At 41.9% G+C, this 23,689-nt stretch overlaps 1 protein-coding gene across 1 annotated transcript in view; it reads right to left on the reverse strand.

Annotated features, from left to right (window-relative positions):
* Positions 1–23,689, reverse strand: part of TRPC5 (transient receptor potential cation channel subfamily C member 5) — a 142,741-nt gene that overhangs the window by 49,231 nt on the left and 69,821 nt on the right. The window contains exons 4-5 of the mRNA XM_045994589.1: positions 3,223–3,559; positions 1,693–1,832 (exon numbers count right to left, since the gene is read on the reverse strand). Of these exons, the coding sequence (XP_045850545.1) occupies positions 1,693–1,832; positions 3,223–3,559 (477 nt within the window). The remainder of the gene's footprint in view (positions 1–1,692; positions 1,833–3,222; positions 3,560–23,689) is intronic.

The following is a 23,689-nucleotide window of genomic DNA, read 5'->3' on the forward strand; positions in this document are numbered from 1 at the left end:
TTTTTTTTTTTTTGAGAAGAACTCCAACTTTGTGGCAATTGTTTCCTGATAAGTATTTATCAGTGGCGAGGCATTTATTCAGCTTAGTATAGTTGATTTATCCTTCTACTATGTGATGGGGGAATTTCTAGCTCCTTGAAATCCCTGCCAGTGAAATTGAATAGGTTATAAAATTAGCTAATGTTGGGAATCTATAGACACATGTTTATATCCCGAAGAGTAAATCCTTTTCTTGATCATTTATTCTGAATTCTCCTGTTTAAGCAAAACCCACCAGTTTCTAGATTGATAATCTGTTGTCCTTCCTGTGAATAATTACCACTTCCAAAGGAAGAGTTTTTTTTCTAAGGCAAATAGTATTACTTAGTCAGCAGAGTGCCAAAATCACATGGATTTCATCCATGCACATTAACCAGGGAGATTCAAACATTTTCCTCACCAGCTTTTTCTTGTAAGAAAGTTGTAAGTATGTGTTAAATGATCACCACAAATATAAGGCATACTCTTTGGCTTTTTTCAAAAATGTTTCATGACTGCATTCCATATTCATGTTCCACATAACTAGCTCCCAAGGTCTTCAAATTTATACAATATGCATATTAAGGATATAAAAATAAGTTGTTGGAGATTTGGGGGACAGCCATATTCCCATTCTAAAACTCCTTAATGTGGGAGTTAGTGCCAAAAAGCATGACTGACTAGACAGTCTTGGAGACTGAATTGTCAGCTTTTCCTCATGCTGGAGGAGTTCAACTTAGGGTAGAAGGAGCCAGCCATCCTATCATCTAATGAGCACCAAATCTGAACCTAGAGCCTGGGACTACCCAATATGAGATGTTGGACATGAGTTATTTTTCAGGATAATTTAGGCTGTACATTATGTGGGAAAAGCATTAAGCTGTGTGTGTGTGTGTGAGTGGGTGGGTGGGTGCACGTGCACATACTCAATATCTGAATTGGTAGAGAGGCATAGGTTCAGTGATACTCAAAAAGCTGGATTTATAACAGCTTGAATGATTATCCTGATGCCGGAAATAATAAGGGAGGGAGAGATGATTAAAGATCTCTGTCTCCTGCAGTGAAGTTTCTAGGGTTCTGCTACCTGTCATATGAGGAACACTTGAGGGAAGTGTGAATACTTAGCTTTGAGAAGAGTCAAATCAGCAAGTTAGGGAGAGATGGCTTCACACTGCAATCACTATTCAGAAAAAGGAACAGCTTTGTTCTGTTTGACCCCACAGGGAAGAAGGATTATTAATGGATGTGTCACAGGGAAAATAATATTAGAAAAACATAAAATAGCACTTTTTAATGAAGTGACAAGTGTTGATGGAGGTTTTTGGAGATCGTGAATTCAGTGTGTTTTCTGTCCCTGACCTATGGAAACATCAGTGGACCATCTTGGCAAGGATACTGTAGAAAGGATTCAAACATTAACTGGGTGGGTGGGTGGGTGGCTGAAGATCCTTCTACTGTCAGAGTTTAAGAAGCTAAAGATTCATTTGCAAATTGCTCTATTCTTAAGTGGAAACTACTTACAAACTGTTGAAAGAATGTTTATTTATATGGTACTTTCCTGCATGGATTGGACTGTCAAAGGCACTTTCCCCCTAAACTCTTCATGCTCCCCATTATAAAGCTTAATGTAACCCAAATCATTGCTTAAGAAAAATGGCAAACGTTCCAATTTACCTTGACATAGGCCACAATCTTCAATGAAATGGTTGCCAGGTAGAGTGAGTTCATTGCAAAATCCATCAGGTTCCACCAGTCATGGATATATTCAGTAAATCCACCATCCCACATTTCCTTAATCTCCCCCCAAATGAAACCTAAAAAATGGAGGCAAGAGGTTTATTTCTAGACAGGGTCAAAATAGTCATCATAGTCATCATAGTAGGATTCCCCTGAGTAAAGACAGGCAAAAGCAATCAATGAATTGAGATCACTGGAGTGAAGCCCCCAGAGATGATGATAATAATGTGCCTCTTTTTCTTTCCTATGTCACTTCTCAGTTGTGGACTCACCAAACTTGATAGGCTTTACCCGAAGATGCTCATATGTTACATTTTTCTGGATGCTACTCACTTTTAGCATTGCTATTACAGTTACTGGAATGCTGCTGCAATTTTGGGTGCTTGATTCTAACCTATTCCCATTTTGAAGTAGGAAATACATTAATTTAGTTAATACACTAGTGAGGTCAATATTATACTGTAGTCCTTAGTTTCCACCATGTGCTGAAGGGAAAACTTAGTAAGTTTTGAGATGAGTTAGCTAACTGCCAACTGAATTACTGGATGTTGAGGCTGACACTAGACAATGGGGCCCAAAATAATTTAGAATCCTCTTTTCTCCTTTCTCCTCTCATTGTGTGTGTGTGTGTGGAGGGGGTGTTTGTGGAATTCTGCCTGATGACGTAGATGTTTCTTGAATTTTGGAATTGAGAAACCAGTAAAAGGTGTGGCTGTGGTCTGCGGCAGTGCTTCTCAGACTTTAAAGAGCATGTCAATCACCTGGGGATCATGTTGAAATTCAGATTCTGATTCCCTATATACAGAGTGGGACTTGAGATTCTGTATGTCTAACAAGTTCCCAAGTGGTGATGCTGACATTGTTGATTTGGGAATTACAGTTTGAGTAGCAAGGATTTGGAAGATAGTAATGCATTGGAGGGTCCAATGCAATCTAGCCATGCTTGGAGACTACTGGTAAAGTTACTTTTACCATGAATTCTGTCAATTTCCCAGGTTCCCCTCCTGATTGTGGAATCATTACCCATATAGGATGTGGACCCTGAATAAGCACTGGGATTCTGTGGAGTAGCTTCAAGAAAGCAGCAGGTTCAAGTGCTCTTGAATTATAGGAAGGGCATTGAATAGACTGAGTAACACTTGCTCTGCCTAGGTTAGCTGAAACCCATTCTGACTGATACTTGGTTTTTCTTCCACACCAACTGACAAATAATTTCCTGTCCTTGAAGATATTAGGTTAGCAGAATTAAGCCCTGGGTTCACTGTCAATCTCACTGTGGGCCAGGTAATACTAAGAGACTGGGATCTGGGGAAGAAGTTAACTGAGACTCCCAACAAAGGGCTTCCCTATGGCACAAAGAAAAGATGTCCTAATTCAGAGCTGGTCCATCTGCCTGTTCCAGTACTTATTGTCTTTAAACAGGAGCAGCAGGCAATCTAGCCATAGTTCCTGATTTCTTTGACTCACCGAGAACCCAAGGCAATATCATCCATTCCACGACAGTTGGGGGAGGCCCCTGTACATGAAGGTCTGTCCTAACAATGTGCTGAGAAGCCAGGAGAAGCATGAAGAGGAAGGTCAGATATGATGCTGTGTGGCAGATAAACTTGATAAAGGGTTTCTTGATGAACAGCCCAAGGTTGCTTCTGGGTGAGATCAGGTAAGCTATAGACAGCATGGGAAACAGGAACCCAATGGTCATGCAGGTAAGCAGCTTGACTACCCAGTGTTTTCGTCGCCATCCAGGGAAGCCATCATACCACAGGGTGGCAAGTAACTGTTGGCAATTAGGCTGAGCAACAAACTGGGAAAGAAAGAGAACAAATTAGTATCTTGGATGTCCAGATGGAAGTCTACATTCATAATACCTCTCCTAGTTTACACGTAACTGCATGGCTAATCCCCAGAAGAAGCCTATTTTCCAGGTTTCCATGAATGGATCTAACCCCAGAGACGGCTCTACATGTCATGTTATGAGACTGGATTTTCCATAGGGTTATTTGATTCATATTTTAGGCAAAATCACTCTGTTGGGTTTGTGCTTTGGCATGGTGCCCTATTCTTCCTCCCATCATCTTAGAGAAATGGTTCCCATACTTTGGCTTTCCATCAGAATCATCCGGTGAACATTAAAAGATTCAGATTCCCAGGTCACACCAAAGATTGACTAAATGAGCATCCCTTGGGAGTAGAGCCTGGGCAGCTGTTTTACATAGTTTTTCTGGGAATTTTCATGTGTCTTAGCAGAGAATCATGGGGACATTTTATTTCAAATTGGTTCACTTTTACTCATTCCCTGAGCTTACATGAGGTCATCAACAAACATGCACTATGTTTGGGAAAACACAAACTGGCAGAGAATAAGCTCATGCCTGTGGCTATGGTTTAGAATGGAAATGAGTTCCCTGCTTGATTTCATCTCTTTCCCACTTTGGTTTCGAGCACCTTTTGGTTGGCTAGCAGTGAATCAGCTTGCTCCTTTGCCATCTATTAACACCCTCTCAAGTCTAGACATGTGGAAGAGGGAACAGTATTCGGGGGCCCAAATTGCAACACTGGGTACTAACCCAGCTGGGATTTTACTTAATGGCAATCTCCAAAGTGTCAGTGATTAATAGATCATCAGCATTGCAAGTCATCATCATACTGCCACTTCCTGGTAAGCAACTCAGGGAGCTCAGCCGTCAGCCATGATTTTAAATACTGCCCATATTTCCCAGCTTCCCATGGGAAAGGTTAAACAGAGCTGTACTATGTAGCTTACTAGGACAAAGGAAATCAAATTCTTCTATCAATTACCGAAGACCCAAGGTAGACTAGCCCAACTTTACTGTTGGCATATCTGTGAAGGTCATTGGCTTCCCACTAAACCATTCTGCTCTTCCTTAAGCACACAGCTGGACTACACCTTCCAGTCTCCCTTGTAGTGAGATGTGGCCACATGATTAAGTTCTTAATAACGGGATTGCCGAGAAATGATGGGGTACTTCCAGGCCTGGCTTATAGATGTCTTATGTGTGTTCCTCCATGTTTTCTTCTGCTTCTGATTGACTAGGATATGGTAACCAGCATAACCTATGAGTTTCTGTCAGCTCATGTCTGTCAGTGACCATATAGAGGAGAACTACCTTGCCGATATCTGCCTTGAATTGTTACATGCCTAAGAGGATTTTAGTATGTTTGAGCCATTATATATTTGGAAGTCTAGACTACCCTAAAGCACTTTACTATAATGAAACTACCAAAAATAACCTCTAAGTTTTTTTTTTATTATGTGATCTCATCTTGTTCAAAGCCACTTATGATCCCCAACATGTCCTGTATCACACAGAAAGACACAATCCTGTAGTCTCTTATGGCTCTTCTTGGCATTATAACCTATGACAGAGGCTGGGATGAAAAAGTCCTTAAAAAAGTACAGAAAAGTAGAAGGGTAAAAGCAAGATGTTGGAAGCTATGGGAAGGGTGCTGGGAGTGCACAGTCTAGTGAGGTAGACAGATACATAAAAAGGCAGTTTTAAAATAGTTTAGTAAGGGCTTAAAATTAAAGTGGATATGAACAAAACTTAATGGGAGCACAAAGGAGAGCAAATCTGGACTGCTCAGCCAAGGCTCCCTGGTGGAGGTGATACCTGAGTGGAGCATTACATGATATGTAGAAGCTGGTTAAGTGTAGGGAGGAAAAGGAAATTATGGAGAGGGAGAGGGAAAGTGAGTGAAGAGCGAAAGTAGTGGAGATGACATGACTAAAGGCATGACCTGTAGGAGGAACTAGAGAAGTCTGGGGTGGTTACAGCTTGAACTGCAAAGCTGTGAATGGCAGGAGATGGGGCTGGAGAAGTAGACAAGGGTTATAGAAGATGAAAATGATAACCTTTGGCTACTGTAAATAGTATGGCTCATTTTAAGAGAGATAGGGAGCCATAAGCAATGTTTTTTATGTGTGTGCGAGTGTGAGTATGTGTATTTGTGTGTGTTTAGAGTAGTAGAGTAGTTAAGATCCTCCACTGTAAAATCTGGAGCTAGATTGCATCGGTTCTCTTTGTTCTTCAGTGTTTTCATCTGAAGAATGGAGATAAAAACAGGATCTACCATCTAGGATTGGTATGAGACTTAAGATTACTTATCAGAGTGTGTTGTTGCATTGTTAAAAAAAAAAAAAGAAGATCACTTATCAGGCCCCTGCTTGGCTTAGTCAGTTGAGCGTCCAACTCTTGATTTTTGGCTTGGGTCCTGATCTCAGGATTGTGGGATTGAGCCCTGTGTTGGACTCTTGTGTTTGGTGGGGAGTCTGCTTGAGACCCTCTCTCTCCCTGTCTCCCCCCATGCATGCAGGCTCTCTCTCTCTCTCTCAAATAAATAAATGGGGTGCCTGGGTGGCTTAGTTGGTTAAGCGTCTACCTTAAGCTCAGGTCATGATCCCAGGGTCCTGGGATCTAGCCCTGCATCAGGCTCCCTGCTTAGTGGGGAGTCTTCTTCTCCCTCTCCTTCTCTCCCTTACCCTCCACTCATGCTGTCTGTTGCTTTCTCTCTTTCAAATAAGTTAATAAAATCTTTTTAAAAAATAAATAACTCTTGAAAAAAGAAAACGACCACTTACTACATACAAAGCACTCAGAATTATGCCTAGCACATAGTTAGGGCTCATTCAATCTTAGCTGCTGATATGATTATGCATATGATAGGATCAGACTTAAGACTTTAGAAAGATCCTTTCTAAAGAAGGTGAAGCTTCTTTTAACATAGGGATCAAGTGAGAGGTGAATGGGAGGCAGAAAGTGGACAAAACTCGAGGTAGGAAGACTGGTTAGGAATCTGGCATATAATGATTGTGACTTGGACTAAGGTAATGGCAGTGAAAATGGAAAGCCACGCTCAGATGCAAATTGCTGTGAGGAGGTGGAAGGAAGTGGCAGGATGTGGTGATGGATGGGGAGTGAAGTAGTAGATGGGGATTGAGTATAAAGGGGAGAGGGACTTCTCTTTGGGGAGAATTGGTAGCTATTAATGTCATCAGCTGAGAGTGGGAACACTGGAGCTGGAACAGGTTTATAGAGATGCACGCTGTGCAATGCTGAATGGAAATATCGGGACAGATGTACTGATGTTCTGCAGCAGAGGTTGACAAACTTTTTCTGCAAAAGGCTAGATAGTAAATAAGTGGGGCTTTGAAGTCCATATAGTTCTTATAGAAACTACTCAACTCTTTTGGTAGAAATTCAGCAATAAACAATATGTAAATGTGTAAATGAATAGGTGTGGCTGTGTGTGTGCCAGTAACACTTTATTTTTTAATTTTTTTAGATTTATTTGTTTATTTGTTTGTTTATTTGGGAGAGAGGCAGGGGAGGGGCAGAGAGAGAGAGAGAGAGAGAGAGAATATCTCAAGCAGATACCCTGCTGAGTGTGGAGCCTAATGCAGGGCTTGATCTCATGACACTGAGATCATGGCCTGAGCTGAAATCAAGGGTCAAATGCTCAACTAACTGAGTCACCCAGGTGCCCCGTGCCAATTAACACTTTAGTTGTAGTTTGCCAATCCCTGTACTATGGTGTTGCTCCCTACTGCTGCTAGGTCCAAATATTTGGACCATGTCAGCATAGGTCTTTATGACTGCCTGGGATTTCCTGTCATGTATCCCCAAGAACTCTGACCCCAGAAATCACCTTCCTTGGCACCTGGGTGGCTCAGTGGGTTAAAGCCTCTGCCTTCAGCTCAGGTCATGATCCCAGGGTCCTGGGATTGAGCCCCACATCGGGCTTTCTGCTCAGAAGGGAGCCTGCCTCTCTGCCTACTTGTGATCTCTGTCTGTCAAATAAATAAATAAATTTTTTTTTAAAAAAAGAACTCACTTTTCTTTAGGCAAAAAGTACAGAGGTGAAGCTTCTTTTAACATAGGATATTACCATCCAGCCTCTGTCTTCATTGCCTCTGCTCTGATTTTTGATTTGGCTGAAGATGGTGATTTTAAAGTTTGGACAGATTTTTAGTTTCTGTTTTTACATCTGATAAGTGTAGTGTAGGGTGGTGTGGATTCTGGCAGAACAAACTGCAATTAGAATATTATAAAGGAAATTTTTGTTAAGCTACCATGTAGTATCGAAGCCCAAAACATCTGTGAACCTTGAAAGCACAATCCTGATTCCTGTTTGCATACCGAAGTTCAAATTTGATGGGTTATTTAATCAGTCTCTACTCGATTTTAAGAATGCTTCAGAAGGAGAGATTGCAGGAAAAACAGCAGTGTGTGTATGCATTGTATGCTTCATTGTACTAAGAGCCAAACTGTAGAGACTAGAGCTGTAGTTTTTAATTTTGATGGGGTCCAATTTTTGTTTAATTTTGTTGCTTGTGCTGTTGCTGCCATATCTAAGAAACCATCACCTTATCCAGGGTCACAAAGATTTGTACCTAGGTTTTCTTCTCTGGATTTTATAGCTTTCGCTCTTATATTTAGGTCTTTGATCCATTTTGAATTATCTTTTGCATATTGTGTGGGAAAGGGGTCCAAATTCATTCTTTTGCATGTGGATATCCACTTGTCCCAGCACTGTTTTTTGAAAAAGCTGTTATTTCCCCATTAAATTGTTTTTAGATCCTTGTTGAAAATCAACTAACCATGAATGTAAGGGTTCACTTTGGACTCTTTCTTCTATTCCATTTATCAGTAAGTCTATCCTTGTCCTGTTCCTGATTTTAGGGAAAAGGTTTTCAGTTGGTCTTCCTTAAGTATGATATTAGCTATGGCTTAGATGGCTTTCATCACATTAAGAACGTTCTTATCTATTTTCTGAGTGTTTTTTTTTTATCATGAAAGGGTGCTGAATTATGTCAAATACTTCTCCTATGTCTATTGAAAGATTATGTATGTTTTTATCCCTTCCTTCTATGAATATAATGTAATACATTGATTTTGTTATGTGAATCACTCGTACACTACTGGGATGAATTCCACTAGGTCCTCGTCTACAGTCCTTTTTATATATTTCTGGATTCAGATTATTTTTTTGTTAAGCCTATTGTTTGCCTCAACTGCTATCCATTGTTTCAGGCAGCTGTGATATGAAACAGTTGCTGCTGAATTTTTCAACAAATGCCCTTAGGGAAAGGGCTGTTGGTCTTGAATAAGATCACATAAACACAAGCTCTGTAAATGGAGCTTTTCTAGGGAGTTGCCAGACAGGTCATATAATGACAATTTTCTGGGGATGGGTCTTTTGGGGGAGCTCCAAACCCAATCTTCTCCTTTCCCGTGGAGAAGCTGCCAAGCTGTTGCTTTTCATAGTTGCTGTGGTTCCAAGGCTGTTGGTTTTCAAGACTACTATGGGGCTGGGTAAAGGGGGAGAGGAATAGGCAAGTTAAAATATCACAAAACTTGCTATTCTTACCAAGATTCAGCTGTTTTTCTTGAATACATGTTTCTCTGGTTGGTTGTTGCAAATCTTTGGTTAATTTTCAGAATTGTGAAAATGTTTATTTGGAATATTTTTCCTATGCCTTGTTGCATTTTTGAAGGAGTGGATTTTCAGAAGTCTCTACTCCACCATCCTGGAAGTGTTTTCCCTTTGTGACTTTTTAACTTTTCATGGGAAGTGATATTGGGATTGTTGGATTGTGGCTTAATGTAAAGGATAGAGCCCTTTCCCAATTTCCTCTTCAGGAGACTTAAAAAATAAAAAGCCAGAGGGCTGTGTATTGGTCGAGGACTAGGAGCATGTCTTAGTTTCCATTATATTCCCAGTATTTTGCTAAATTCCTGGCACAAGGTAAACACTGAATAAATATTTGTTAAATGAGTGATTGAGTAACTAGGTATATGATGGATGAACCTTGGTGGAATGCTCTTTCCAAAGCTTTCTTTCCTTAGTGTATACAGGGGGTGATGTGTGGTAGTGAAGACAAGCCTCCTGGAAGTTGAAATGAGGCACTCCTCTTAACATAAACTAACTCCCATACATTGAGCTCTTATAATGTACCAAACATTGTAACAGATTTTTTAAAAAGATTTTATTTGCTTATTTGTCAGAGAGAGACAGAGAGAGAGAGAGAGAACGAACAAGCAGGGGAGCAGTAGGCAGGAACAAGCAGGGGAGCAGTAGGCAGAAGGAGAGGGAGAAGTAGGCTCCCTGCTGAGCAAGGAGCCTGATGCGGGGTTCGATCCCAGACACCTAACAGACTGAGCCACCCAGGTGTCCCTGTATCAGATGTTCACATACATCACCTCACAACAATCTTAAAGGCAGGTATTAGCATTAAACTCCCTTCACAGATGATGGAACTGAGCCCAAGATCACATTTGTGGTACGTGGTGGGGCTAGGACTGGAGCCCTGGTTTGGCTGATGCTATCGAACAAGCCTTTCAACACTGCAGTTGGGCAGTCATGGATGGTATGAGTTGAGGCTGGCAGAAACCTGAATTTCCCAGTATTGTTCCTACAGGCCTGGCCACAGTGATTGAAATGCTCCTGTCATTTATTGCTTTGGATCAAGGTATTGAAATTATATTCATGTTTTTATAGGGCACCTGGGTAGTTCAGCCAGTTATGCATCTACCTTCAGCTTGGGTCATAATTTGGGGTCCAGGGACCAAGCCCTACATCAAGCTCTCTGCTGAGGGGGCAGTCTGTGTTCCTTCTCCCTGTGTTCCTCCTCCTGCTAATCCTCTCTCTCTCTTTCTTAAATAAAATTTTTTGAAAAAGAAATTATATCCATGTTTTTAAGATGTGGTAACATATAATGCTATTAACTAAATAAGAGATTAAAGTGAGTGTATCATATTAGCCAGTTACCTAGCTGTATAAGGAGTCTGCACACCACCAAAGCTGAAGAGCGATGGTCAGAAGGCCAGGCCTGGACTCCTGAGTGGCAGCTAGGAAAGGCAGAAGGGAAGATGTAGAGCTAAAGGACACAGGAGAAGGGACAGGGGGAGGAAATGCTGAAGATCTTAGTTTCTTGATTTAGCTGTATAGGACCTCCCTTGACAACTGTCCAGATCTTTTCTTCACAAACCTACTAGGGCCCTCCATGCAGTTCTTTTTGTTTTTAAAAATCTATGATTCTTCATTTCTCCAGTGCTCTTGGGCAATAGCTGAAAATGAATTTTTTCCTTACTGTATAGGACTTTTGAAAAAGCCATGGTTTTTTCCTTTCCTCTAAAGCTGCATTGTAAGTGGAGGAGCTCAATAGCTCTTCGCCCCTCGATAGAGTAATTCTATTTTTTTTAAAGATTTTATTTATTTATTTGACAGAGAGACACAACGAGAGAGGGAACACAAGCAGGAAGAGTGGGAGAGGGAGAAGCAGGCTTCCTGCTGAGTAGGGATTCTGGACTCAGTCCCAGGACACTGGGATAATGACCTGAGCCGAAGGCAGCCGACTAATGACTGAGCCACCCAGGCACCTCTGAAAGAGTAATTCTTCATAGGAATGATGTCAGGTTCTACTGGAAAGAGGCAGACTGTCCCCTAAACCACTAGCAAAACTGTTTCTATTTCACCTAGGAAGAGCTCTGACTTCATTCATTCAGCAAGGAGAATTACCTCCCTAACTCCCCAACAGTCCATCATATGTGAACTCTTGTTCTTACAGCTGTCTAAATAATCATGTGGCTTTAGGGCTTGATTCACATGCCAAACCCAAAACAGAACAGAATTTGACTTGCTCATGGCTAAGGGAAAGCAAGATCAATGTGCTTCAATTCTGGCATTTCAACAAGTATTTCTGTACACCTACTCTGTGTCCAGTTCTGTGGGATGCATGGAGAGTGGGTCACAACAAGAGAGACCCATCGTGATTCTGGCCTGTAGGATCTCACTGACAGACCAGTCAAACTCACATGAAACAAGTAATAGGACAGCCATGTTTGTGTTCAGATACCTGTGCAGGCAGGCAAGAATGTCAGGCTCTCCGTTGGGTAGTGGCCACAGACTGGTAAAGGCTATTCCCTTCCAAATCAGGAGATTTTGCTAAGTAAAAATGTGATTAAAAAAAACAACAACAACAAACCCACGCCCCTTTGATTCTTCTGTTAGCACCACTTCATAAGAAGAAAGATCAGAATATAATACAGTCATTCAAACTGGATCCACTTAGCATTAGGGAAAATTGACTAAATAGTTATGAGGCACAGCAACTTAGGAACTCAGGGCATTCAGAGAAGGGATGAATCAGCAGGCACTGGAATCAGAAGGAAAGGCTACAGAGAATCCTTAAATCAGAGAATCTCACTTCCTTCTCGGAGCCTTCCCTGATTGCCCCAGCCAGAGGCGATCCCTCCTCCTCAAGCCCGGACCACTTTGCTTCTTCCTTAAGGTACCCCTTAGAGCCTGACCTATGTTATACTTACTTTTATGTAGAGTTTGTGACTTGGCTTTCTTACCCCAGTAAGCTTCTGAGGAGGATGGACAATTTTGTATGTTGTATGACATTTCATAGCCCAAAGGGCTTTGCAGACATTTACTGTACTTGTTAAAGTGAGAAAGTTCTCTTCTCTGCTTTCCGGCTAAACTTCAGTCTTGAATATTCACTATCTAGTGGGCATTTCAAATTCATAACCCAAATGGAACTTTCTCCCCCAAAGCCCCCCCCAATACTTCTCTTTCACCTCATATTCTCTGTACCCACAAGGTATTTCTTTAGTACTAGTCATAATAGTCACAGATTAAATATCCATACGACTTCCCGTGTTTTGGATACTTTTAAAAGCACTTTATATGTGTGAACCAACCCAGGATATATACCTATTTTACAGATGAGAAAAACTGATGCCCAGAGAGGTTGAATACTAATGATAACTGCAACAATGAACATTTGAATGCTCACTGTGTGTCAAGGCCTATAGTGAGTGCTCATTTGAGAGTAGTGAGCCCGGGATACCCTTCCCTGGTTAGTGACCAAGAACCTGTCTCTGATGATACAATAGAAAATGGGGAGAAATCCCTCAGTTGGAGCAGAGGATCTGGGGGTGAAGGGTGAGCTCTTGAAAAGGAAACCAGGAGTGTGAGGTAGAAAAAAAAGCCAGTAGCAGTAAGTTTTCAGTGGCTCCTCTAGGGATGGGCAATGTGGTCAGAGGAGAAAAATCTTTCCTAACTCCCACAATCCATTCTGTTCTGTACCATGAAATCTGTTAGCAAGAGAAAGGTCAGTATACAACAAGTCAGTCCCACATTGAGTCACCTCACTGGTGATTTGCACATGATTTTAGACTGTTGGGTGTGTATAAAGTGCAGTAGACGAGACTAGAAGAAAGATCACCTTGACCTATGTTTAACATTCAGAGCTTTGTTAAGCAGCTCAAGCCTGTTGTTCCCTGAAGTAGTTGGCACTGAGTTATCTTTGTGTGTTTTCTAAAAGAGCATCTGACTTCAAGCTGGGGGCTTTATACTGTAAACACTTCTTCCTTTAGTACACTTGGAGGAAAAGAAAATCTGAAAGGTAAGAATGACCCCCCCACGTCCCCTAGGGGAGAAGGCAAGGATGGGGAAGAAAACTTGAGTTCCCAGCTATGGCATGCTGAGTTAAGAGTTTATCTGGGAGGTTGGAAAAAGTCTACTGATCTTTCTGGAACCTTCCTCTGCTCCCTCAGTGAATAGCTACACAATAGAATAGACCCAACTTTCATTGCCTCAGATTTCAGTTCTTCAAAAGAGTCCAGTTGTGTGTAATGGTGTATTTTAAAAGTCAGCCAACGAAAATGATCTGAGATAGAACAAGTTTTATTGGCTTGTTTTGTAATTACCAGTCAAGCTGGGCTTTACCGAGGAAATGCTCAAAAAGGAAATCAAGGGCAAGACAAAATTTTCCAAAGAGGGGAAAATGTGCAAAACCCCTTCCTTCCCTGCCATTACAGTGAGCTTGCTGAGCCGTACTGTTATAAAGTGGTTCAGCTTTTTATCACAGCGGGAGAAATTTGAGACAAAGAACAGGTTTGGGCAAGTAGCTTAGGCCCAGGTCATAATTCAAATTATGTCCCCTACATTTTACATGTTGTCTCTGTCTAAAACACTTAGATATTTACTTACTCAGAACATAATCCGCAGTGAAGTTTTTTGAAAGAAGGGGATGCATTGCTTACCTAGGGATTATTACTGAGACATTTCGTACTCATCCAGCTGTTGCTGCAATTACCTGGTACACTTGGTACCTGAACTAGTCTACCTGTATTAATGGCAACAGAAGTTCAGAGTCATAAAATAAGTCAACTGGCAGTCATACCTCTAACTTCAAATTTGAGCCAAGGCTTACTAACTTGAACTAACTGAAGAAAGGTAAAGCTAGATGCTGGAAATATATTTTAAAAATATAGTTTCCCATTTGCTTGTATATAAGCAGTGGGAATTTGCTTAATGGGGTTTCCCAGTAGATGTTATAATCCTCTCTTGTTGGAGGTGATAGGCTTTGAAAGCATTTAGTGCTGCGAAATTAAGTCCAGTGCGGTGGCTTATTCTAGCCATGGGATGGCAGCAGAGAGCAGTGGGAATGCACTTCCTACTTTCAAGAGGGGAATTCTAGAAGGAAAGAGGAGGCTGTCTTGGAAAACTCATCTGGGTCTTTTTTTTTTTTTTTTTTTTTAAGATTTTATTTATATATTTGGCAGATAGAGATCACAAGTAGGGAGCGAGGCAGGCAGAGAGAGAGAGAGGAGGAAGCAGGCTCCCTGCCAAGCAGAGAGCCCGATGCGGGGCTCGATCCCAGGACCCTGGGATCATGACCCGAGCGAAAGGCAGAGGCTTTAACCAACTGAGCCACCCAGGCGCCCCGGAAAACTCATCTGGGAGGGAGTAAGTGAACCAGCATGTCAGGCAGGGCAATTGAAGAGGAGAGCCTGGAAACTCACTGAAGCCAAATAAGAAGTCAGGTGTGATCAGGTCAGCTAATGGCCCATGGACTAGAACGGGGCAAAATATAATGAAAGCCAAAGAGGCAACCAATTCTGATGGCATTTAGTCTTTTGAGAGCTGGTTGTCCTGGGCATTTCCAAGCCTAGTGCTGGGGAGTATGCTACAGGTTCACAGATCCACAGTACTTACTCCAAAACCGTTGTGGCCAGATGTGTTATGGAATTCTAAATTTGTCAGATTTCAGAACAATAATAGGCCATCAGTACCATATATTAGGTAACACCCCCAGTGGGATTTAAGGCAGCATTCATAATTAGGGTTGCCAAATTTAGCAAATAAAAATGCAAGAAGTTTAGTTACATTTGAATTTCAGATCAACAGTGAATCGTATTTTAGTATAAGTGTATCCCTTTATAATATTTGGGACATACTTATACTGATACATGATTCACTATTGATCTGAAATTCACATGTAAACAGATGTCCGGTATTTTATCTAGAAATGCTACTATAGTCAAACACATTAATATCACAGCAGTGAAACCTATGAATGCTTAGACTCAGTGGGATAAACAAAGACAATAAATTGCCCCACATCAGTTCATCTCATGTTTTGCCATCGTAGGAGTTTTGATAGGAAATTTATTTAAAAACTTTTTTTGTTTTCAGGACTTGGTAGATTTTGGAATTGTGGATTTGTAACTCTTCAATTAATAAAAGAAAACAATGGAAAGATCTGTGGTGAGATGTGTTCATGCCTGCAGTGTATCCAGTTCTTAAGTATCCCTTCTTTTTTCTCAGGTCACAAGACTTGTGCAGGTATGGCAGATCCTGAAACATTGGGGCAAAAAAGGAGACTAAGTCAGGTGTACCCCCAAAATTTTCATGTTTATAAGAAGGCTTGGCTGGAGGTTTCATGACCTGCTGTGAGCAGCCCACTTTGAAATCTTCAGCATGAAATCAGAATAAAGGGAATGGAGGAAACGTAACCCTTGAAAGAACACTTTTTGGAAACATATATCTTGAACTCTGAGTCTCTTTTGGCCTGTGATTTGTGGTGGGACTTGGAATGTGTCTTTGTGTTTGGGTCTTTATCTGTGCAATTGGTGGTCACCATCCACCTGGCCTTCCTCATAGGGCTCCCCTGACAATCAGATGGATCATGGGGGTGGGAAAATGCTTTGAAACATTCTTAACACCAAACAAAAGAAAGATGGTGTTCCTCATACATCTTCATTAGCTTATCAGTGTTATGTAGGCTTTATACACGAAGACATTTCTAATAAGGTAGAGTGATAGCATGGTCTCTAGTCAGGCAGAGAGATCTGAGGTTCACATTCCAGTTCCATAACTTCCTGGCTGGGTGACCTTGTGCAAGTTGCTTAATCTCTCTGACCCTCAGTTTCCCCATCTGAAAAATGAGGATTATACTAGTAACCCATGTCATAGGGTCATTCTTTTTTTTTTAATTTTTAAAATTTTTTTATTTTTTATTTTTTTTTTCATAGGGTCATTCTAAAGACTTAAGAGGGTTAACTCAGTGCCTGGCAACAAGGAAAGAAATATTATTATTGTCATTTTCATTGTGGATTATTGTGGGAAATAGACCAAAACATTTTAATAAATGCTAAGTATTTTTTAAAATATTTTGTTTATTTGAGAAAGAGTGTGAGTGCACAAGCAGGGAGAGTGGCAGAGGTAGAGGGAGAAGCAGGCTCCCCACTGAGCAGGGAGCCCGATGTAGGACTCAATCCCAGGACCCTCGTATCATAACCTGAGCTGAGAGGCAGATGCTTAACTTACTGAGCCACCCAGGTGTCCCAAATGTTGTTTTTTTCATCATTATGGCTCTCATTATTATGAGATGGAGAATCATTTATTCTTCGATAGTCTCAAAGTGACTCTGTATGAGACTCAACACAGACCTCACCTAGACAGTACATCCAGTTGTAGTCAGTACGGTCCTTGTTGTATAGTCAGATCCTATAAATAACTATAACAAATTCCAGAATGAAAAACTGGATTATTACACAAGACACACTTCAGAGGAAGGAAGACGACTCCGTAGATAAAGGAGGGAATTTCTCATTGAGAAAGATTGGCAAGGCAGGATTGCAGGAAGCATGACTTTTGGGGGGCAGACTGACAAGTAACAAGCTGAAGCATCTCAGGGGGTTCTTTAAAACCAAGATGGAAGATTCCATAAGTATGGTTTTGGGTCCAAGCAAAAAACTTACTCTGGGTGGCTTGCTGGGTGATTGAAATTCAGGAGAATGGCTCAGAGAGACCATTGCAGGGTGGCATAATGTCATCCAAGGACAGGATATTCTGCACTTCTCTGTCCTCTCAACCATCCCTCACACTCCTCTACCCTCCCCCCCACCTATACACATATGTTCTCTCTCCCTCTCATGGAGAAAACAGGGATCCTTAGTGCTTGGAGGGCTTCTACGAAGTCACTTTCCTTCTGCTTCCTGGCAGGGTTACGCTAAAGCCAGTTCAATTAAACCAGCAACATTTCCTAAGCCCCTTACTCTGTGCCAGACCCTGTGCTGGGTTCTCGGGACACAGGCATGACTCCAGCAGCCAGAATCTCATCCCTGCAGGAAACACCTAACAAATAAAGACAAAATCATATTCCTGCCCTCCCATGACAGGGTTTCCGGGGCCTGACAAGTGCTGAAATGAGACTGGGAGACTTTCTCAATAATGACTCTAACAGGAACGTACACTCCTAAAATAACAAGGTTTATGGAGCTGAAGGGCAGGAGAAGTAGCTGGAATCCTGAGCGAGTTATTTATTGCTGCTGAATATCAAGGCCATTGGAGCCTTGGTGGCTCGATTTTAAAGACAGCAGTACCTATCCTAACCCCTGACCTTTTTTCTTCCTTCTAGGCACTGGCCTTAGTGTGGACTTTTATTATTAACTTATTGAGTATTTTACTAGGCTCCATTCCTTTAACCCTGAATTCTCACAATGACTTGACACAGGAGGTATCATCACCATTTTACAGAGGAAGAAATGAGATGCAGAGAGATGAAAAAACCTGCCCAGTAAGTGGTGAGAGCCTGGTCCATCCCAAGTACACTCCAGATACTCTGACCCAGGGCTCATCGAACTACAGCCTGGGTGCCACATCCAGCTAGTGACCTGTTCGTGTACATAAAGTTTACCTGGGATCTGGCCATACTAATTGGTTTACACATTAGCTGTGGCTGCTTCTGTGTTACAGTGGCAGGACTGAGTGCAACAGAGACCCTAGGACCCATGATGCCTAAAATATTCACTAGTTGGCCCTCTATTTTTTTTAAAAAAAGCCCAATAACAAGTACAACAAAACACCCCCCAAAACAGACAAACTTGCTGAGCCCTGGCTCTCCCCACCGTTAATACACAGTCTCTAGTATGTAGACTTTAGAGTTAGAGCTGAGGTCAAACTTTGGCTTTGCCATTTATGAACAGTATGCCCTTGGACAAGTCCTTCTAAGTCTGTGTGCCTCAGTTTCCTTATCTGTAAAATGGGAATAATAATATTACCTATCTTCTAGGATTGTTGTCAGGATTGTTGTGAGGTGCTATGCATGGAAGGTTCTCAGCACAGTGTCTGGATACCTAGCACAGGGTAAACTCCTTTAAAATGGCACCTGGGTGGCTTGGTCGTTAAGCATCTGACTTCGGCTCAGGTCATGATTTTGGGGTCCTGGAATTGACCCCCTAGGGCTCCCTACTCAGTGCGGAGTTTGCTTCTCCCTCTCTCTCTGCCCCTTTCCCTGCTCATGTTGGTGCTCTCTCTCTATCAAATAAATCAGTAAAATCTTTAAGAAAATGGGAGTTAAATTATTTGGAGTAGTAATGGGTGAGTGTCACTTCAGTATCAAATCTCTGCATTTGTTTCGTTCCTATTCTTGTTGTCTTTTCTGGGCCTTTGGTTGCTGAATAAAACACTGAAGTTTGGGGCTGAAGGTAGAGATGTGGGGAGCAATAGTGCAGGGCAGTGAACACAGTGGTTTTGGCCTAGAGGTTGGTTGACAGCAGAGGATTTACTCTGGAATAAGCGGTTTAATGCTTTAAGCCTGAATAAGCATGAACCACATTATGTGACCAAAGTATGTGTGTGTGTGTGTGTGTGTGTGTGTGTGTGTGTGTGTGTGTGTGTGTGTGTGTATGTGTGTGTGTAAGAGAGAGAGAGAGAGAAAGAGAGAACAAGAGAGAGAGGGATTACACCTCCAATTCTGTGGGGGATTTTTCTCACATCCTCAAAATCCTTCTCTCTGTGTTACACTTGAGAGGACTCTGATTCCATTCTCTGAAAATTTTGCAATTTTCTTCAAGATTCCACTGTGTGTGCTAACCTCCCCAATCTCCAAGTTCCTGTAGCAAGTATTATAAAAACGGACTCTGGGATACATTCTGTTCTCAGTTATGCTTGGTTGGTCTCCCTGATTAGACTCCTAACTCCTGTAGGGCAGATACCATGGACTCTATATCCCAGGTTCAAGGAGAAGGAGTGGGCTGCTACTATTAAACAATGAAAGGATGTGTTTGCGGGGTGTGTGTGTATGTCTGTTTCTGACCGGAGAGGTCTCTGATAGAGAAAGGGAAATGAGTTTCAGAAGCAAAGGTCATTGGAAGATAAGTGAAATGTTTCAATGTTTCAGTATCCTCTTAAGCAACAGAACTAGAACATGAACTTGGGGGAATAAAGGTCAGTAACCATACCAGGAGACCTTCTGCTGGGTGGCTACCATCTCTCAATTATCCAGATGAAAGAAGTTACCTTCAAATGATAAAAATTCCTACATTTGACAGGTAAGCTGTCGGTTGATGGCCCTTCTATTTTTGAGAACCATCTTTTTCTGATGTCTCTGTGAAGGTCAGCCCTTCACTCCCAAAGTGAGTTCCTTCATAAACAATTCACCACTTGCAAGTGGCAGAGAGGACATGGAACATAGATATGTTTTGCCGAAGGAGGACGGGATGAGCTCTCTTCCCCCTCTGGGGAAAGCACCTGCCCTTCTCCTTTGGATGTCAGTTTTCACTTCTCATAATCTATATTTGGAGTCCCATGTCCGTTATTCAAATAGGACACATATTTCCTATCACTGATATAAACATCTTTCAAGCCAGTTCCCTTTTCTCTTGCCAGTCCAGGGTGGAAAGCTGATGGCTTTTGCAACTATAATTTGGAGCAGTTAAGACCCAACATCCTGGGGCACCTGGGTGGCTCAGTCAGTTAAGTGGCTGCCTTTAGCTTAGGTCATGATCCCAGGGTCGTGGAATCGAGCCCCACATTGGGCTCCCTGATCAGCGGAGAGCCTGTTTCTCCTTCTCCCTCGGTCTGCTGCTCTGCTTTCTGTGCTCTCTCTCCCTCTGTCAAATAAATAATAAAATCTTTAAAAAAAAAAGACCCAACAGCCTATGGGAACAAGTGGATTCTCTCTCAAACTATCTTAGCTTCTGCATACTGTAATTTCCAGATGATTCTGTGTCAGATGAGGGTCAAGGCCATAACTGGTCTATACTACCTGGGACTTCCCTAGGAATGCTTACTTGCCTTAACTGTGGTTGTCATATACTCTTCTGAAGAAATGAGATGCAAAACTGTAAACAACAGACTCCGAATTCCCAGTTTTTCAAGAATATGGTGGTTGGTTTGGTTTTGCTTTTCCCTTTCACTTATATCTCATTATTACTGGTATCACACTGTGTAGTCATCATGCTCGAATACCTGGGAGCTTTGGTTGAATATTGGTCTTACGATTCAGTTCCACAAGACTTCCAGATTGCTGAGATGATTACCTATGTGTGCTCAGATGTGTGTTACAGAATGATCAATCATGGCTATGTGGAGGGTGAATTGGCAAAGTGAAAGGGGATGGCATGACAGCGTGGCTGGAGATGAGGGGCTGATTAGGAGTCCACTGTAACTTTCCAAGTAAGAGGTAATAAAGCCCGAGTTAGAGCAATGAGAGTAGAAATGAGACTACGGTAATGGAGATATTTTGGAGGTGGAATTGACAGTATTTGGGAATGGATTGCATGAAAGGGTGGAAGGTAAAGGGGACCTGAGGATACCTCTGCTATTACATGATACAGTGGAACAGGCTGTGGACTGGGTTTGGGACAGATACTGATGAGTTCATGTTAGGTATGGTGACTTGGAATCTAGCTTTGTCTGCTATCAAGGGAATGTCCAGAACATGGGACTCTCAGAACTAAAACCGAGTAAGTCCTGGACAGACCAAGACAAGTTCATCGCACTAAATTTAGGACACGTTGGATTTGAGGTGTTTGCAGACAGTGTCCAGGAGGTGGTTGGGCTTGTGGGAGTGGTGGTAGAAAGGACACCAGAGTCGGAGGTACAGTTTGGGAAGTTGCTTGTAACAGATGATGGGTGAGCCCACAGGAGTGGGTAGGATAACAAGGGAGAACACACAGCATGAGATTATACCTACATCTTATCCCCCGTGGAACTTTAGATCCTTGTGAATGTGAATGAATGAATCAGATAATTAACGAAGAGTAAGAGGTGACTGAGAATGAGACAGCAGGCCACATTTTGAGGCACACCTACCTATACAGGTGGACTGTGGAAAGAAATCCAAGACTGAGCCACAAGAGGAGAAAAGAAAACTAGAACAGATGACAGTGTCAAAAAAGTCAAGGAGGAAGAGAATTTCAGAAGCATGTGGGTTAGGAAGATTAATATTGAGGATAGGCAGTTGGCTCAAGTAATTACTATGTCACTGACCACCTACAAGAGAACACTTTCTGTGGCATCCTAGAGTCTGTGGCATCCTGAAATCAGATTATAAGATGCTGGTGAAATAGAAAAAGAAAAGAAAGGAAGTATGGGGAGCAGAGATTCATCTTTCTTTCAACAATGAGGGAAAAAGAAAGAGTAGTTTTCTCCTTTAAATATCAGCTCAAGACCCAGCTCTTCTTAAGGTTCCCTGAACAGTTGCCATGCCTGCTGTTCTACCCCTTTTCAAAGATCCCACAGCACCAGGGGCTCTTTAGGAAAAGCATATTAGTTATGTGTGATATACTTCTTTATTTTCTGGTAACTTCTAGTGTGCTTGTTTGGTCTTCCTATTAAACTCTAAGCTTCCTGAGGGGCAGAGACCACAGCGTAGATCTACCATCGTACCAGCAAGAAAGGCCTTCAAGAATATTTGCTTGTTGTTAGGATGGGAAGGATGGAAAGATTCTCCAGTTCACATTTTCTCAACTTCCACAGTATTCACATTTGGGGCTGGATAAGTCTTTGTTCTGGGAGACTGTCCTGGGCACTGTTTGGTGTTTGGTCGTATTCCTGGCCTCTACCCACTAGTTGCCAGTGGCACTTCCCTATCACCCTCCTATAGTTGTAACAACCGAAAATATTCCCAGACATTACCAAATGTTTCCCCGTGTGTGTGTATGCGCGCGTACACACACACACACACACGCACACGTGCAGACACAGGAATCAACTCAGTTGACACCCACTGCCTAGGTGACTGGAGCCTAGATTAGTTACCCCCTTGTCCATCAGCAGGGGCAATCCAAAGCCATTTCCCATTGAGAAACATGGGTGTCCAGTTCACAGCCTCCAGAAAGGGATGTATAACCTTCTCTGGTTACTTGCTTTCAGTTCTGAGACCCTTAAACTCATTTCTTTTTCTCCCTCTCCCTGGAGTGAGTTAATGCCTCAGTACTTGCACTTAAACACAAAGTGCTGAAATGATGCCAGCACGCTTCCCTTATGATCCCGAATATCAAAGCAGAGCCACAGAGACCTCTAATTACGGCAGTGGTTTGTAATGTTTCTACAACTGTAAGGGAAGCATTTATTAATTTTTCACAAAGTGTAACTAGTAGTTAATAAAGCTTTTCTTTTCAAAGTATCTTTCAAATATTATATTATAACTCTGTTGGTACCCTCCTCAGAGATTGGCCAGAGGGTGGGGAAATTGGAGAAAGAGAAAATGTATAAAATAGACATACAGAATGTTTCAGTGCCTGAGCAGAGCAGAGAACCCAGGAGTCCTGGGCTCTCATTCTTTAGATTAAACCTGAAGTATCTTCCTAACATTTTTAAAAACTACTATATTTATTTATTTAAGAGAGAGGCAGAGGGAGAAGGAGAGAGAGAATCCAAAGCAGAATCCACATTCAGCATGAAACCTGATGCTGGGCTCAATCTCATGACCCTGAGATCATGACCTGATCTGAAATCAAGAGTCAGATGCTTAACCGATTGAGCCACCCAGGCACCCCTCTTCTTGACATTTTCATGTATCATCCCAGTGGGGCTTGTGGTTCCTAAAAGACATTTCATTGGGTTGAGCTGGGCGGTGGGTGAGGATAAAAAAACCACTCTGATATCTTGCCTTGTTCTACCACAATTTTCCAGACTTCTGAGGTTCCTGGGTAATGCCCTGTGAATCCTCCTACTGCTGCTCTGTGGCAAAGTCCAATAAACCAGTCAGGACATCTTTATTGAGTGCATGATAAATACCCTTAAGATACCAAAAAGTGATGTGGATAAAAGGAGTAAGGTTGCACAATGCCTAGCTCTTTCTTCCTGGTTCTTAATGGAGCATGTTAATTTATTGAACTAAGAATTTTCTGTATATTCTTGGATTTTAGCCCCATGACAGCTCTGTGGAATAGGTATTATTAGTATCTGGCCTCTTTTCATGCCAAAGGCATATGGCTACAAAGTTGTAGAGCTGTGATTCCAGCCCATTCTGTATAACTCCAAAGTCTATATTTTTATCCACTATGCTAATGGGATTCATTTATCTGGTCCACTCCTTGCCCTTTATTTCCAGATGGGTAAGCTATTCCATTTTATGGAAGGAAGAACTGTGGACCAGAAATTATAAATGAATTGCCCAGGATGACGTGATGCTGGTGGTGATGATAGGGGTAGGAGTGGAAGAAGCTAGAAAACACATTTTCTTCCTTTTATTGTGTGTGCTTTTTTTCCTTATCGCATTATTTCTAGTTTAGAAGACACCTCTCATTCCAAGAAACAATGAAAGGACTAGAAAAAGAAGTCTGCAGTTAATTGTGTGTTACTGAATTTCTGAATTCTGTGATAC

This window comes from Meles meles, chromosome X (assembly GCF_922984935.1).
Source record: "Meles meles chromosome X, mMelMel3.1 paternal haplotype, whole genome shotgun sequence".
Taxonomy (NCBI): domain Eukaryota; kingdom Metazoa; phylum Chordata; class Mammalia; order Carnivora; family Mustelidae; genus Meles; species Meles meles.